Raw genomic sequence first — 18775 nt, 5'->3', positions numbered from 1 at the left:
GTTTTGTGTGTCAAGTTACCACAACACCATTGATATCTTTTATTATTGAAGCTCAAGGAGATTGTTTGGTGTTGGTGTCCCTTGTTAATTTCACATTGTATATTTGAAATGTACCTGAATCCTCACAAACAAACTGTCCTTTTTGAAGTAAAACACACATAGGCAAGTATAATTCAAACCAAAATTCCTTTATTAAGGGCTCAGAACCAAACAAAGAGGGAGGCAACACTGGATAAACAGCAGAAATTAGCGAAGCCTTTGACCCCCAGGGCAGACATCAATTCTTGAACATCAAAATTGGTAGCCTGAGGAGTCCATATGTAAGGAAGTGCAGTCTGGTCCAGAAGTCCCAGAGATCCGGAAAGCAGCAGATGACATCTGTGTCCCCAGACTGTGGTACCACAAGAGGCTGCATCTTTTGCCAGACCAGACTGAACCCAGGGCCATCACTTTCTGGTCTTCCTTCCACGATTCCTTCCACGCTGTGGCTCTGCTGTTGGAGATGTGGCAGGAGGAGGAGTAGGACCTGGAGGAGGAGGAGGACTAGTAGGAACTGGAGAAGAAGGAGGAGGAGGAGGAGGACCTGCAGGAGGAGGAGGAGGACCATGTGTGAGGTCACAAAGGTGTGTATCAGATGTTATTTGGGCCCTCAACCCCTTATTGAGAGCCTCCAACATTAAGGACTCACACATGAGTTGTTGTCCCTCCTCCATTCTCTGCATTTTACAGGCAATGATGGCAGCAAAGTCATCCTCCACGGTGTGTGGTGCTCCCAGGGCCTCTGTAGCCTTCCAAAAGAGTCCTATGGCAGCCTCCTCTAGGGCACTCCTCCTCCTGCCACTTTCTCTTTCCAGGTGTAGGGGAGGGACCTGCAGATCAGGCAGCCTGCTCAGCCCGGCCACCTCCTGGCTGAGACTTCCCTGTGTATGAAAAAGGGACATGGTTTTAGTTTTTGCATCATCAATCACAATCATAAATTAGTACTCCAAACTAACATCTAGTTAACATCATTGATTGGACAAGCAGAAATATTTAGAGGAATGCTATACCTGGCTCAAGCTGGGCTCCTCCACATGTTGCTGTCTGGAAGGCCCAGGTTGGGCATCAGAAGCCTCAGCTGGAAGGGAAGGAAGCGTGGAAGGAAGACTGGAGAGTGATGACCTGGGTTCAGTCTGACCTGCCAGAAAATGCAGCCTGTCATAGTACCACATCCTGGGGACATAGATGTCATCTGCTGCTCCGGATCTCTGCGAATCCTGGACTTTCTGGTGCTCCCTTACATATGTGCTCCTCAGGCCACCAATTAGGATCTTCAAATATGTGATGTCTGCTGTGGGGATCACCTGCTTCACAATTTCCAACAATTGATCCAGCGCTGCCTTCCTCCTTGTTTGGTTCCTATAATGTGGGTGGTTGATCTCCCACAGACAAGGCAGCTCCCTGAACATGTCAATGAATATTGCCATGAAGTCAGTATCTTGAAAGATATCCATTTTCACTGCAAGACACAACACAAGACAAACCCTAATGTCAGGCCAAACTCTCCTAATCTTGTTACAATATAGGCCTCAATGTAGAAGCAGTATAGGCACAAGTATGTCTCTTACCTTCGTTCTTACGATCGGCACCTCCAATGCTCCTTCCTCCGCTCACAGATCGTACGTAATACGCACGTGTGGTACGCTTTATACACACTGCGCATGCGTGTAACTCTGCCCGCCCCTGACATTCTTTCTAGTCTATTCCCCGCCCCTTTTCGTTCTGCGCAGTGGGGGAAGAGCACATGGTGGATACACAGCAGGTGCGTGCTAATTACAGGAATGAGGAGGAGGAGGAGGAAAGCCCGGATCCGGACACGTCCCGATCCAGAAGGAGAAGATTTAAGGCCACAAATATGTCCTTTGGGGAGATGTTGGAGATGGTCGACATCCTGAAGAAGGCCGACTATGATGGAAAGTATGGGCCTTACCCCAACCCCAATATCAGAAAGGCCAAGATCTTTGCAAAAGTGGTCAAAAGTCTGCACCAGAATTTCGGGGTACGACGATCGAAAGATCAGCTCAGGAAGCAGTGGTCGGACCTGAAATTTAGAGAGCCCGAGCAGTACCGAAAGATCCGGAGAGTGCTGCAAAAAAGTAAGTAGTTGTCCTGTGTTCCTATTCTTTTTGTCGTTATTACGTTCGTGCTGCTCCATATGCTTTTCTTAATTGTTGTAAAGTTTAAAATGGCAACTTTAATGTTCATGGGCCCATTATTCGTTCGTATCAAACATTTTTCTTTCGGCCTCTAAAACACCATTGTTTAGGCCATATGCATTTTCCTACATTTTTTAGGGCCTACTTATGTGAAAAATATTTAGTTGTGTAGATGGGTTTGCTACTAGAATGAAATGCAAACTAAATTCTGTGTAAGGAGAGGACACTCAGCAGCTGTTTTCACATCTGGACGCTGGAGCACTAGTGTGGGACACAAGAACACCCTTTTTATTAGGGGCCCCACACAGGTGCTCCAGTGTATACTATAGTTTAAATAGAAAATGGTGCACTACCATATATGAGTGTAACAATGAACTTATACCCAGTTCACCACATCCTTATAATACATTGCAACAAATAATGATAAAAAGAAGGAAACCCTGGGATGGTACGGGTGAATGGGAAGGGAGTAAGCAATGGGTAAATCAAGGTAAAGGAAAAAGAAACATACTAAATATTGTAATTGGTATGAGGAATGCCCAGAAATAGTAAAAGAAAAAAATACTTTATTAGAATATACAAAACATGGTTATAAAAGTAATGACCAATGCATACAAAATACCTAAACCACGCAAATGTGTATACTGGTAAGGGAAAGCATCCACATGCGTGGTATAAAGGAGCCCAACATGTTTCGGATAGGAATAAAAATTCAGTTCCTTCTTCAGGGGTTTCCTGTAACAATTTTTTGTATGATCTGGGGGAAGTATATTGATAAAACATACCAGTCATTAGTATATGTACATATATACACATACACATGCACATACATATCATGAGTATATCTCATAGGTATAGAGGGTGTAGAGGAGCAGAATTATTGGAGACAAAAAAGAAAAAAAAAAAAAAACATGTATATGAAATGAAAAGAGAATGATAAAGATGCAATACTAATAAAAACTCAAAATATGCCATAATTTTACAAAATAGTATATAGCATTATAGGGACTTACTAGTTCAAACAATTAGCTGCATACAGAGCAACAGGCTATGGTCTGACAGTCTGCCAACAGGTACTTCAGGTCAACATCACCATGGTTCATTACAGATTCAGATATGAGTAACACATGTGTGGATATATATAAAGTGGAGGTCTGAACTCAAAGATGGTATAGAGATTTGCTGATATATATCAGGAGGAGGTCATTGATGCCAATTAGGTACGGCGAGGTAGGTCAAACCACCAGCGTCCACGAGGAACAACCAATGCAAAGAGGGGAATGTACATCCCTACATAAAAAATAAAATAATATAATACTATTGGAGTATAGATGTCAAGGGTCCATAAAGTAACAATCCATACATAAATAAATATTAAATGTGCAATGGATGTAATGTAATAAGTTGTAGCAAGGAAGGGAAGAAAGGGGGGGGGAAGAGGGGAAGGGGGAGGGGGGGGAAAGGGGGGGGAGGGGGGAAAATGGAAAGAGGGGAAAGGTTGGCCAAGGTTGGGGCATATATACATATACATATATATACACATATATATATACACACATACACATATATATATATATATATATATATATATATATATATATATATATATATATATATACACATACACACATATATACATATATTAATATAATACGTAATGCATGAATGGATATATAGGAATAGCGGGCGTCTAGGGCCAATGCAAGCATATTTATCCCCGACAGTCATGTCCTATAGTATGCAGCATACAGTCAAAAAACTTTTAATGTAGATAAGATAGGTTAGGTGAGGATATGCCCAGTACACGTTGCTCTATGCAGTCACGATATAGGCAAAGAAAAAAAAAAAAAAAATATTGGGAGTAAAGCTTACTTACAGATTGTGGAATGTATGGAATCACAACCTCCAGCCTGGCGTCAAAACCTGGATATGCAGCACAAATGTGTTTGCATTTGGAGGTTTTTTAAATGCAAAGAGCATCCTTCCTAAAAAGGAAAACAAATTCCTACGCGACAAACAGGCCTTCCAAGAAGGAAGGGCCTATAAGTGGCACCAACAATCTAACACTAGAAATCGCCAAAGTCGCTACAAACAAAACAACTACCAATCAGATGCTTCCGATACCTCATCCGTAGCATCAAATGTGTCACACTCATTCCCTAAAACCAATAGACATACAAAAAAACAAAAACGACAAAGGGATGGGGACAGCTCTGAGGGGAGGCCCAAACGAAATCAAAGAACCCGAACATATAAAACTCCCATTAAAAAATCTACCCTCCCTGATAATACTCCTGGTCCAAATCCCGCCGGTTCAATCACCAAAGAAATTCCATCTACCACAAGTTCCGAGTTTGTTTCAGCCAAAAAACTTGAATACCCCCTCCACGATCCCAACATAGAACACACCGAACCCCAATTATATAACATAATTAATCTCTCTTCATACCCTCTCACAGTGGATGAATCCTCTGTATTATCCAAGGGCCTTACATTTTGCCCTAACCGAAAAACTGACAAATTTGAAATAATAAAAGATGTACACCTGTTTACTCGCAAGCTCCAACTTCAGAGCATGTTTAGCAAAAGTGATGCAAACTTAACCACTTTTCAAACAGCCAAAGAACGCCAAGCACTAGCAGATTTAAATTCACTCTTAGAGGAGAGCGACACCCGAGACCTCATCGATATCATTGATTTGGAGTCTTGCTTAAACACACCAACTAACCCGATTACCACGGCACAACAAGCTTCTAAATTAAAGAAAAAGTCAGATCTCTACCCCGCCCCATCTTCCAATCATGGGATAGCGACTTTTCTAAAATTAATCACCCAAGAGATTAAAAGTATGAGTACCAACTCCCAAGTAGTTGATAATCTAACTACGAACGAACGAATAGCTCTGAATGACCTAGCCCAAAATTCTGACTTAGTTATCAAACCTTCAGATAAGGGCGGTAACATCGTTCTGATGAACAATGAGCAATACATATCCATGTGTATGAAAATATTGAATAATACAGACTGGTATAGACCCATTGAATTCCAAACAATTACTCGATTCAACAAGGAATTTTACATTCTCGTTGACCGAGCATTAAATAATAACATCATTTCCAACCAAATGTGGAAATACATCCGTACTGCATTCCCCATGATTCCCACATTCTATTCCCTCCCCAAAATTCATAAAAATTCCATAGACCCACCGGGCAGACCCATCGTGTCGGGCAATGGCTCCATCACTGAAAACTTATCTAAGGTTGTTGATGAATATTTCAGACCATTAGTATCGGCCCTACCATCTTATTTAAGAGACACCATCCATCTACTCCAAACTATCAATGGAGTCCAAGTATCTGACCATACGATCTTGGTCTCTATTGACGTTGAAACATTGTACAGCTCGATACCGCATAGCACAGGCTTAGCGTGCATTCAACGCATTTTGTCACAAACTACCCCTTCTGAGAAAGCATTCAATGACTTTATATTACAGTCATTGGATTATATTCTTCAACACAATGTTTTTAGTTTTCATGGACAGTATTTCCTCCAGGTGCAGGGTGTAGCCAGGGGCACTTGCTGTGCCCCTGGCTACGCCAATCTGTACCTGGGGGAATGGGAAAAGACCTTGTTCAACGATGACGGTCTCTCGATGTACCTGCGCCATATTACCATGTGGCGCAGGTACATCGATGATATCCTCGTCTTATGGGAGGGACCAGTCAACTTACTTCACGATTTCTTAACCATACTTAATCGCAACGAATTCAACTTAAAATTTACTATGACGCATGACCATACCTCAATCACCTTTCTGGACGTTGAGATATTCAAGAATACAAATAATCTTTTGGCTTGCAAACTTCACCGCAAACACACATCTAGGAACACTATCCTACATTCGGATAGCTTCCATCCAAGACAATTAATTAACTCCATCCCATTCAGTCAATTCCTCAGAATAAAAAGAAATTGTTCTAACAATGACAATTTCTTACGTGAGGCCAGAGCTCTAAAAAATCGCCTCTTGGACAGAGGCTATAGCCACAAGAGTTTAAAACGAGCCTTTAACAAAGCTAATAGTCGGGACAGACAGGCATTAATACAACCACGCAACAGAGCCAATCGTGATAACAATCCTTATACCAGGATAATGACTACATTTTCCAATGAACATACAGAGATTAGGCAGATTTTTGCTAAATATTGGCATATACTAACCAATGACCCCTTGGTGGGCCCCTTTGTTTCCCCCAACCCCTTAATCACTTTTAGACGCAACACCTCAGTCGGGGATCGCTTGGTTAAGAGCGAGTTCAAGGGACGCACTCGTGGCGACCCATGTAATACATTTGGCACCTTTCCATGTGGGTCGTGTGGCTACTGCAGGTATATCAATACCAACATAAATCCGCGCCTCCCTAATGGGTGGACATTTTTCCCCAGACATTATGTTAATTGCCAGACCACACTTGTAGTGTATTTAATACTGTGCGAGTGTGGTTGTTTCTATGTTGGCAAAACTATTCAGAAACTTTGTAAGCGCCTATATCGACACATAGCGGCATTGAAATCAAAAGACCCCGATTCCCCATGGGGCCGACACATTAAGTTAGTCCATTGTAAACGCTTTCCCAGAATCTCAGTTACAGCCTTAGACCGTATCCATCAGACTTGTAGAGGTGGAGACCTTAATAAACTGCTCCTCCAACGAGAGATGAGATGGATTGCAAATTTAAATGCCACCTCACCCCCAGGTCTTAATGAAATATTAAGCTTTAAACCATTTTTAGAAGGCTTTACGTCAGGGGGCTATGAGAGGGATCTATAACCACCTAATTTGATCTTATCAGCCGACCATTTAGCAAAAGTCTGCCTATCGCACTTAATCATACAGTACTTTATATATGTATGTTTAGATTATGTAAAAAATTGTATTTATCTCTTTTCAAAAAGTCTTTTTCATTTATAATGAGGTTACATGATGTATGCGTTTTACATATGTATGCGTTTTGTTTGCTTTATGAGACACAATGCTACATTGATACTTGTAACTCCATCGGTATTTATATAATATGCCTCTGGTTATCTAATACATGACTGTATGTTGGGCTCATTGTACAGATCAAATATACATTGTACATTGCATGTAGATGTGTGTATATATTGCTTATACATGATTGTATATTGCGCTTAATCTGACACTCTGCTGCTCCTCCCTTTGGTCTTACAGGATCACCTATCATATATTATACTAATCTTTATATGTGGATGGCCTGCCCTATTTTAGTATATTGCCGTGGGATCGGCCATGGTGCGCTTATCGCCAGCATCATGTCCCCCGGCACAGGTAGGCTCCACATCCTTCGATAGTGGAGCCATACTTAGGACTCTCGGCCACCCATTGGTTCGCCGCTTGCGCCTGCGCATAGCGGCTGCCATCCGGGGCGGCCTTACTGAGTCCTCCTTTCCTGTGTCGGCGGCGCTGCGACATCTGACGTCGCCGCGCCCGTTGACGCGGTGTACGCCGGACGCTCCGGCGCTGGGGGAACAACTTCCCGGCGCACATTACATCCTCTGCTGACACTGTTCAGCGGAGGGGGTGGACGCCGGGTCTTACTCACACCCAGTTTCACTAGCTAGTACCTTCAGTTGTCATTAATACACATTCCCCGCCCAACACAGGTGTTACCACTCCCTCCTCATTTGCTCTTTGCATTTAAAAAACCTCCAAATGCAAACACATTTGTCCTGCATATCCAGGTTTGGACGCCAGGCTGGAGGTTGTGATTCCATACATCCCACAATCTGTAAGTAAGCTTTACTCCCAATATTTTTTTTTTTTTTTTCTTTGCCTATATCATGACTGCATAGAGCAACGTGTACTGGGCATATCCTCACCTAACCTATTTTATCTACATTAAAAGTTTTTTGACTGTATGCTGCATACTATAGGACATGACTGTCGGGGATAAATATGCTTGCATTGGCCCTAGACACCCACTATTCCTATATATCCATTCATGCATTACATATTATATTAATATATGTATATATGTGTGTATGTATATACATATATATATATATATATATATATATATATATATATATATATATATATATATATATATATATATATATATATGTATGTGTGTATATATATATATGTGTATATATATGTATATGTATATATGCCCCAACCTTGGCCAACCTTTCCCCTCTTTCCATTCCCCCCCCTTTCCCCCCCCCTTCCCCTCTTCCCCCCCCTTCCCCCCCCCCTTCCCCTCTTCCCCCCCCTTCCCCTCTCCCCCCCCCCCTTTCTTCCCTTCCTTGCTACAACTTATTACATTACATCCATTGCACATTTAATATTTATTTATGTATGGATTGTTACTTTATGGACCCTTGACATCTATACTCCAATAGTATTATATTATTTTATTTTTTATTTTTTATGTAGGGATGTACATTCCCCTCTTTGCATTGGTTGTTCCTCGTGGACGCTGATGGTTTGACCTACCTCGCCGTACCTAATTGGCATCAATGACCTCCTCCTGATATATATCAGCAAATCTCTATACCATCTTTGAGTTCAGACCTCCACTTTATATATATCCACACATGTGTTACTCATATCTGAATCTGCAATGAACCATGGTGATGTTGACCTGAAGTACCTGTTGGCAGACTGTCAGACCATAGCCTGTTGCTCTGTATGCAGCTAAGTGTTTGAATTAGTAAGTCCCTATAATGCTATATACTATTCTCTACTATCATTCTCTTTTCATTTCATATACATGTTTTTTTTTTTTCTTTTTGTCTCCAATAATTCTGCTCCTCTACACCCTCTATACCTATGAGATATACTTATGATATGTATGTGCATGTGTATGTGTATATATGTACATATACTAATGACTGGTATGTTTTATCAATATACTTCCCCCAGATCATACAAAAAATCCTTACAGGAAACCCCTGAAGAAGGAACTGAATTTTTATTCCTATCCGAAACATGTTGGGCTCCTTTATACCACGCATGTTTATGCTTTCCCTTACCAGTATACACATTTGCGTGGTTTAGGTATTTTGTATGCATTGGTCATTACTTTTATAACCATGTTTTGTATATTCTAATAAAGTATTTTTTTCTTTTACTATTTCTGGGCATTCCTCATACCAATTACAATATTTAGTATGTTTCTTTTTCCTTTACCTTGATTTACCCATTGCTTACTCCCTTCCCATTCACCCGTACCATCCCAGGGTTTCCTTCTTTTTATCATTATTTGTTACATTGTATACTATAGGGGGGTCTCCATCTGTGAAGCTTGTACAAGACAGGTAAAGTATTGAAGCTTGACAAAGGACAATAAAAATGCTACATCTTGGAACTCTGCCCAAATAGACAATTGTACCCCACTTCCAAGCAATGTTTCCTATTTATAGTTCTGCCATCAAATATCTGTGTGCTAATTATACCATTTTTGTTTTACATAGGGGAGAAAAGACTCGGAGGACACCCCTCATCCGAGGAGACCAGAGACCCCCCACCTCTGTAAGAAGGGGAAATACCCCCAACCCAAGCTGAGCAGGAGGAAGAAGAAGATGTGGTGGAAATTGGCACCACAACAGGTGAGTGTCAGCGACCACAGACTCAGGTAAGACCTGTTTTTGTTTGGTTTCTCTCTTTTTAGGTGATCGTGATGTTGTGGATCGAGATCCTTTCACATCAGAAAGTGCCCAGATCCTGATCGGGGAGATCATGGGGTGTAATTTAGAATTGGAAAACCTCAAGAAAAAACTCAATGATGTTATTCAAAAAAATAATAACATCATTGATGTTTTGGGACGAATTTAAAACCCCACAAAATCACTTTGTTTTTTTGTGTGCTACAATCTTAAAAATTTTTTAGCGATGTTTCGAAAAGCCAAATTTGGAGGATGCACACAGTGTGCCAACATGTGCTATCTGCCATCACGAGGAGATCAATGAACGCGTTTTGGGGGTGCAACCCCTTCCTCAATAATAAAGTAGAGGTGAGGAAGGGGTTGCTCCCCCAAAACACGTCCCTTGATCCCCCGTGATGGCAGCTAGCACATGTTGACATTCGTAAATTGGTGTGCATCTTCCAAATTTGGCTTTTCAAGGGGTGACTTCACCCCATCTGATCGCAATATCAAACACAGTTCCAAAATACTCATGTCTGATATTGCCTTCAAGTTTTACCATATGTGAACTTTGTAAGTTCTAGATTTTTGTCTTTCTTGTTGGTTTAACACAGGGCTGTTTTATCGTAAATGGACATTTCTATTTTTGATAATGCCACCCCAAAAATTGTTATACAACAAACATGTTGGTTTGTTTTAAAAACCTTTTCTAAATGCACATGTGATTGTGCAGGTATTAAAAAGTTTGTTAATCAAGAATGTGTGGATTATTGTCTGAACGCTACAATACTTTTGTGGTGATGTAATTGCTGTTTTCTGTGAAAATGGGGGTTATTTCCTAAGGGCAAATCCTCTTTGCACTACAAGTGCAGTTTCAGTGCAATTTCAAGTGCACTTGTAGTGCAAAGTGTCTTTGCCTTTAGTAAATAACACCCAACAGTGCTTTGTATAAAAGGTTACACAATCACGCCATTTTCAGGACTCCCCACATTGCTGTCAGGGTCAGCTAAAACAAACACAAGCAGTAAATGTCACCAAAGATTAGCTTTTTTTTTTTAATTTGATAAATGCTTCACAAATTGTCTGGCATATTGATGGCCCCCCTACCCGCAAAGAACTCAAGGCATCTTAACTGGACATCACGGGCACTCAGGGAGGGCAAGCCAGGACGGCCACTTTCAAGCGCCGACAGGGTTGTATCATGTAGAATTCCGGCCTCAGGCCCAACTGAGCAAGCATAGTTGGCAGAATGTTGGCATAAAAAGTTATGTAGAACACAGCAGGCCAGGATTATATGATTAAGTTTATACTCCGCCATATGTATGGGTGTCAAAAATAGGCGGAACTGGCTGGCCATGATTCCAAATGTGTTCTCCACCACTCTTCTGGCTCTGGCCAGCTGGTAATTAAAAACCCTCTGTTCCGGGGTGAGGGTCCTCATCGGGAATGACCGCATAAGATGGTCCCCCAGCACAAATGCTTCATCTACAACAAAGACGAATGGGAGTCCTTCCACATTGTCCTCTGGAGGTGGCAAGTCCAAGCTGCCATTCTGGAGACACCTGTAGAACTCCATCTGGGCAATGACTCCACCATCGGAAATCCGGCCATTCTTCCCCACGTCCATATACAAGAAGTCGTAATTAGCCGACACCACCGCCAACATCACAATACTATTGAACCCCTTATAGTTGAAATAGTATGACCCTGAGTTGGGTGGTGGGACGATGTGGACGTGTTTCCCATCAATTGCCCCTCCGCAGTTAGGAAAGTCCCACCGCTGGGCAAAGTGGGAGGCCACAGTCTGCCATTCCTGTGGCGTGGAAGGAAACTGTTGAGGAAAACAAAAAAAATTAGTATTTTTGCACATAAACATGGCAAGCAGATTAGACACAAACATTCTTGGCCAACCTCCAGATAGCATTTATTAAGGGGAATTTAACAACACCAAAGTATAAGGTACACCTATCATATTCCCCCTCCCCCCTCTCATGGGCCATTTCTAACATTATAGGGGGGGAATCTTGGACAGGTAACCCTCTCCATTTCATTGATAGATGAATGCCTAAATACGGGGTATTCCTTGGAACAGCCCCTCCTTAGTTACACTATTGGCAGCCCACTGGACAGGTAAGAAGTGTCATAATACAAAGATATAAATACACATTTGAGGACATTTGGACATTCTGCTATTACCTGTCAAGATAATAATAGATTACAAAAACTTTAAACAGTACCATTTGAAAGTATACAGGCAGGCCCTTGCACTACATGCTTTGGGGAATTCATCCATACATCTGAGCACAAAAGAGATGGGTATAGTGTGTATGGGTTTGGCAAAGTCAGCAGATAGATGATTGAGGATAGATAGAGAATTGGGATCAGCTGACTTAGCAGTTTGGGGGGAGGGAGGGTTACTAAAAATGATTTGGGGACACCACAAAAAAAGCCTCTGGCACTCTGCCTGAATTTAAAGCACAAATCACATCATAGTGTTTGGGGTAAAGCACTACTATGGAGCTGACAAAATACATTGTTAAGTGACTACATGAGGTGAATATAGGGCAGGAGAACATGCTGGGGAGGTTATTGAAGGCCAATCTGTATGAAGGACTACAAAAATAATTACAGAAAAATCCAGCATGCATGAGGACGAAGGGGACATTCACAGCATATTACAATCATGGTAATTAGGGAATGAGGAAAGAAATACAATACATTATCAAACATTCAATACAATAAAATGTGATATTAAAGGATAAAAATCTTACTTTCATATACTCCTTCTGCAGGACCTGTATGATGGCAGAACAGGTCTCCGGGATAATGATACCCAGAGCCTGGGGGGGAGATTCCTGTCGACAACTTCAAGTCCTGAAGGCTTCTCCCTGTCGCCAAGTACCGCAGGGTAGCGACGAGCCTCTGCTCTGCAGTAATGGCTTGCCTCATGCAGGTAACCTGCCTGCTGATATAGGGGGTCAGCAAAGCCAGCAGACGGTGAAATACAGGGTCCGTCATCCTGAGAAAGTTCCTGAAATCATCAGGATTATTCTCACGGATCTCACGGAGCAAAGGCATATGAGAGAACTGGTCACGCTGAAGCAACCAATTCTTGGTCCATGAACTCCTCCCCACCCTGTTCATGGACTGAACTTGTGTCAAGGTCAGAACCCCAACACCAAGCACCCGCACAGCACAAACTCTACGAGGAGTACGTATACGCAACATGGCTAGAAAATGGTCGGCTGCTCAGAACGAAGTAACAGAACGCACTGAAGAACAGCAAGGCCTGTGAAGAGCGACCTGAAAAACAGTAACGAACAAGAACACAATGACTATAAGTCACGCGGAACTTGCTTGCACGCACTGAAGAGCAGATACAAACCCACAAGCACAAACTGAACGGCAGAAAACGATCTGAAAGCCACGAGTCTGAAAAAGCGTGAATCGTCTCTCACCCAACTTTTACTAACACGAGATTAGCAAAAGGAGCCCAAAGGGTGCCGTGCTTGGTTCTGAACTGGCCTTTTCTAGTCTTGTCGTACGTGGTTGACGTCACCGTTATACCTAACACAGACAAAACTGTGCTTATTTGGGAAAACATGGCACCAAGGCACCTCCATTTTTTTTTCTCTGTCTGCCATAGCTGCCATGGCATTTAGAAAATCCCCTTTATTCAAAACAAACAAAAGAAAAAAAAAAAACAAGATCTGGTGTTTTTCTTACATACAGCAGCAAGATATGTTTACAGACTCACTGTACAGTGTGTAAACATTTTTACTAGGTGGCATTTTAAGAGGGAGAGACTAAGCAAGTTTGTAATAAGGAAATCAAATTTAGAGTATATTATTTCACATAAAAAAGCCAGAAATGTAGAGACTTGATGCATCTTTGTAAGTGGCCTAATAGGCCCCCTTTTAAAAGCGAGAGACCAGGCAGGTTTTAATCAAAAAATCCTAATTAGAGTTTTGTTATTTCACCAAAAAAGACACAACTGTACAAGCGATGCACACTATTTAAGTCTTTTTAGTAGGCTGCAGTAGCTGATAGCCCATAACTGAGTAGTGAAAGTAGCAGAAACAATATAACTACAATTTCTTGGAAAGCAATACTTTCATTAACACTTTGAAAAAATAAAGATAAAGCCATCAACTTCACACAAATTACTAGTGTCAAAACAAGCCACAATTTTGTGATTCTCTATTCAGTACTGAACTCTACTGTGTAAATAGGTTAATGAAACATCTACTCAAAATAAACCAAAACACCTCAAAACCACAAACCGACATTCCACAGATGAGGCAAACCTTAAAAAATTACAGGGCCGTGTTTTAGAGACAACAGCCAAACATATGGCACATTGGCCGCTGAGAATAAAAACTGTTGTATTGGGGCACAGGGCAGCAACATAAGATAGAGAGATAAGTACATTTTTAAGAAATAACAATTAGAGTGTGATATTTTAAAAAAAGCTTCCACAGATATTGTATAGACTCACTGCATATTATGCAAGCATTTGTACTTGACCACTAGGGATGAGCTTTGAGTTCGAGTCGAACTCATGTTCGACTCGAACATTGGCTGTTCACCATTTCGAACAGCGAACAATTTGGGGTGTTCGCGGCAAATTCAAAAGCCGCGGAACACCCTTTAAAAGTCTATGGGAGAAATCAAAAGTGCTAATTTTAAAGGCTTATATGCATGGTATTGTCATAAAAAGTTTTTGGGGACCTGGGTCCTGCCCCAGGGGACATGGATCAATGCAAAAAAAAGTTTTAAAAACGGCCGTTTTTTCGGGAGCAGTGATTTTAATAATGCTTAAAGTCAAACAATAAAAGTGTAATATTCCTTTAAATTTTGTACCTGGGGGGTGTCTATAGTATGCCTGTAAAAGGGCGCATGTTTCCCGTGTTTAGAACAGTCTGACAGCAAAATGACATTTCAAAGGAAAAAAAGTAATTTAAAACTACTCGTGGCTATTAATGAATTGCCGGTCCAACAATACACATAAAAGTTAATTGATAAAAACTGCATGGGATTTCCCCACAGGGAAACCCTGAACCAAAATTTAAAAAAAAAAACTGGCGTGGGGGTCCCCCTAAATTCCATACCAGGCCCTTCAGGTCTGGTATGGATATTAAGGGGAACCCCGGTCAAAATTAAAAAAAAAATGATGTAGGGGTCCCCCTCAAAATTCATACCAGACCCTTCAGGTCTGGTATGGATTTTAAGGGGAACCCCGCGCCAAAATAAAAAAAAAATTGGCGTGGAGTCCCTCCAAAAATCCATACCAGACCCTTGTCCGAGCACGCAACCTGGCAGGCCGCAGGAAAAGAGGGCGGATGAGAGAGCGCCCCCCCTCCTGAACTGTACCAGGCCACATGCCCTCAACATTGGGAGGGTGCTTTGGGGTAGCCCCCCAAAACACCTTGTCCCCATGTTGATGAGAACAAGGGCCTCATCCCCACAACCCTTGGCCGGTGGTTGTGGGGGTCTGCGGGCGGGGGGCTTATCAGAATCTGGAAGCCCCCTTTAACAAGGGGACCCCCAGATCCCGGCCCCCCCTGTGTGAAATGGTAACCTACCATTTCACAAAAAACTGTCAAAAATGTTAAAAATGACAAGAGACAGTTTTTGACAATTCCTTTATTTAAAGTATTCTTTTTTCCATCTTCTATCATCTTTCTTCTTTCTTCTATCTTCCTTTGGTTTTTTCCTCCATCTTCTTCTTCCTCCGATCCTCTGCGTCTTTCTCCGGTGTTCTCGTCCAGCATCTCCCTCTGTGGCATCTTCTTCTGTTCATCTTCTTATCTTCATCTTCTTTTCGGGCCGCTCCGCATCCATGATTGGATGGAAGGCTCCCGCTGTGTGACGCTTCTCTATTCATATTTTTCTCTTCATCTTCTTCTCTTCATCTTCTTGTCTTCATCTTCTTTTTGGGCCGCTCCGCATCCATGATGGCATGGAGAAAAAACAAAAGGAGAGGAGCGCCTCTAAGTAAAAAGGTTTATTGCAATTGACAAGTTAAAAGTATCCACTTACATGTAAAAACGATGTTCTGGGTAGGATGGTGTATTTCAGAAGAGAGTGGAGGGATGAACACCAGTTCCCAGGAAAGCCCCAAACCTATGCCGCAATCTGGTGGAGATCCGGGACGGAACACGGCCTGTCTTGCAGAGGAGCAGAGCAGCAAACCGAGGAAGCGGCCTGTGACATCAGTAGCTGGAAACAACGCAACGCGTTTCTGAGTGCGCGCAAGGTCTGTAAGGCGCATGTGCGCTCCTTTTTCAAGTGTAAAGATAGGGAAAGAGTAAGGAACTATTTATGGGAACCCTCTGCTGGCTGAAGACACTCACAGCTGATTGATTAATCAGCGGTGGGTATACCGCAAACAGTCATGTATACTCAGGAAGTTGCGATCTCTATATGTGTAAGAAGATATGTGTATATGACATACAAAATGTATTTGGGATATCAAGGTTTATATATTCTGTGATAGGTGCATACTGTGCTTAAAAGGTAATATAATGGTAATAATGATCACTATATCTAGTTAAAACATATATCAAAAGAGAAAAAAATAATTTTAAAACATTAAAATAAATTTATAACAAATATTACTGGAGGGGCTACTAAATAAAAGGAATGGAAGTTTTTTAAAAAATGTCATTGAATAAAAATATTGATAATAGATAAAGAATAATTATTAAAAGCAAGAAATTCAATATGGTAATGGTAGATTCCTAACAAAATATAATGAAAGCAAGGGAAAGTGGATAGTTAGAAGACAATGGAATAAATGCATGTGCGCGTAGTCATACCAAACCCAACAGTTGTGCATGGTGTGCACAATATGCTAGGTAACATGCAAATAAAATCGCATCAGAAAAGGTTGGTGAGAAACGTGTATGATACATGCTTAATACGCAAGAAATGCAATGTGTGCTGCACCTATTGTTGCATGCACACATGCATCTAGCAAAAGTGCATAAAATGGGGTAACGATAATTATCGCTAAATCACCAGATATGATAGGCAACGTGAAATTACCTCAACAAAAAAACAGAAAAGAAAAAATAGAAAATAAAAATGTTGTAAAAAATATTATTCAAAAACTAAATTATTTTAAAGAATGGTATTCATTTCAAGTTCCTCATTGAGTCCATTGGGGGCAAGCGTGTCAAGGGTGTAGATCCAGAATGTTTTGCGATACATGTGAGGCAATACATCACATAATCACTGGAGCAGTTGTGAAATTTGTCAAAGAGGAAGAGTCTACCCTTGTGGGTAAAACTCTTTTGTCCATGATTGACAAATCCACAAGTCAAGCACAACGGTTTATTGCATCTGTACATTCCTATTAAAGGGATGAGACAGAGGGGGTCATCTTTTGTCATGAATTTTAGCTTACTGGGTGCTATTTTGTTTTTTAATGTAGGAGCCCTTCTGTAAGTGACCTTAGGTCTTTGGCACAGGGTGGTATTCAAGTGAGGGTCTTGCTTTAGGATGTTTCAATGTTTACGGAGTATATGTTCCATCTCTTTATATTGACTATGGAACCCTGTAACAAACCGTACCTCTGACTCTTCTGGGGGTTTAATGGCCTTAGGTTTCTTGCCCGGAAGATATTGGTTATAGGCCTGTTCTATCAGTTGTAGGGGATAGCCTTTCTCAATTAATTTATTATGTGTACTCTGGGTAATATAATCACAAACTCTTGTACAGTTTTGCCTGAGTCTGCAGAACTGTCCTTTCGGAATATTGTTCTTCCACAACGGATGGTGACAGCTGTCATAGTGCAGGTAAGAATTACCTGCAGTAGCCTTAGTGTAATTGCGAGCAAAAATTCTATCGCCTTCATGGTTAAGCTCTAAATCAAGAAAGGCTAAACTGTCCTTATTCCAGACTGCTGAAAAAGAAAGCCTCATTGGTGTTACAGTGGATGACGAAGTCATCAACCTGGGAGGGGGAACCATCCCAGACGATGACATAGCGACCAAAGAAGACTATGTGTTGGGCAAAGGGGTTATTATTCCAAATAAATACATTCTCCCAATGGCCCATGGTCAAGTTGGCATAAGATGGGGCAAAATTGGCTCCCATAGTGGTACCATGGGTCTGTAGGTAGAACTGACCTTCAAAGTGAAAATAGTTGTGAGTGAGGCAAAAGGACGTGGCGTCCAGGATAAAAGCAGCCTGTCTGGTGTTAAGCATGGGATCTGATAGTAAAAAGTTTTGCACAGCCAATAGCCCTACATCATGTGGGATGGACATATATAAGGAGTTTACGTCAAGGGATAACCAGGAGTAACTATCAGTCCAAGTATAGGGAGATAAAAGTTCCATCAAATGTGTGGAGTCGCGTATATATAACTATAAAGCCTGAGCCAAGGGTTGCAGGAAGGAGTCTACATATAAGGAAAAACCACTACTGATGCTATTCATGGAAGCCACAATGGGTCTACTGGGCGGATTTTGTGCGTCTTTATGCAATTAAGGTAAATGATAGAAATAGGGCGTACTATAGAATTCTTTACGTATAAAGGCAGTCTCTTTTTTATCAAGAACACAATCTGTAATGGCATGTGTAATTAGGATCTCGGCTTCTGTACGAAAAGAAGGCAGGGGGTCACAAGGCAATTTTTTGTAGGTTTTGCTATCGGAAAGTAGACTCAAAGCTTCAGCTACATAGGTGGATTTGTCTAAAATGACAATTCCTCCGCCCTTGTCAGCTTGCTTGATTACAAGATCTGGATTATCTAAAAATTGTTTTAAAGAGATTAATTCTCCAGAAGTTAGGTTATGCTGACTATATTTTTTGTTAACAGGTTTTTGACAACGTTTTTGGAAATCCGCAAACACTACTCTATAAAAGGCTTACAAATAGGGTCCCTTTGACTTGG

At 41.4% G+C, this 18775-nt stretch overlaps 1 protein-coding gene across 1 annotated transcript in view; it reads left to right on the top strand.

Annotated features, from left to right (window-relative positions):
• Positions 1-17996, top strand: part of LOC141141222 (uncharacterized) — a 34197-nt gene extending 16201 nt beyond the window's left edge. The window contains exons 3-5 of the mRNA XM_073628907.1: positions 4655-5335; positions 17598-17674; positions 17778-17996. Coding sequence (XP_073485008.1) covers positions 4655-5335; positions 17598-17674; positions 17778-17996 — 977 coding nt within the window. The remainder of the gene's footprint in view (positions 1-4654; positions 5336-17597; positions 17675-17777) is intronic.
• The last annotated feature ends 779 nt before the right edge of the window (positions 17997-18775 follow it).

Source organism: Aquarana catesbeiana, linkage group LG04 (assembly GCF_042186555.1).
Source record: "Aquarana catesbeiana isolate 2022-GZ linkage group LG04, ASM4218655v1, whole genome shotgun sequence".
In the NCBI taxonomy this organism is placed as follows: Eukaryota; Metazoa; Chordata; class Amphibia; order Anura; family Ranidae; genus Aquarana; species Aquarana catesbeiana.
Note: the sequence above shows the minus strand (reverse complement) of the source record. Positions and strands in the feature narration are given on the sequence as shown.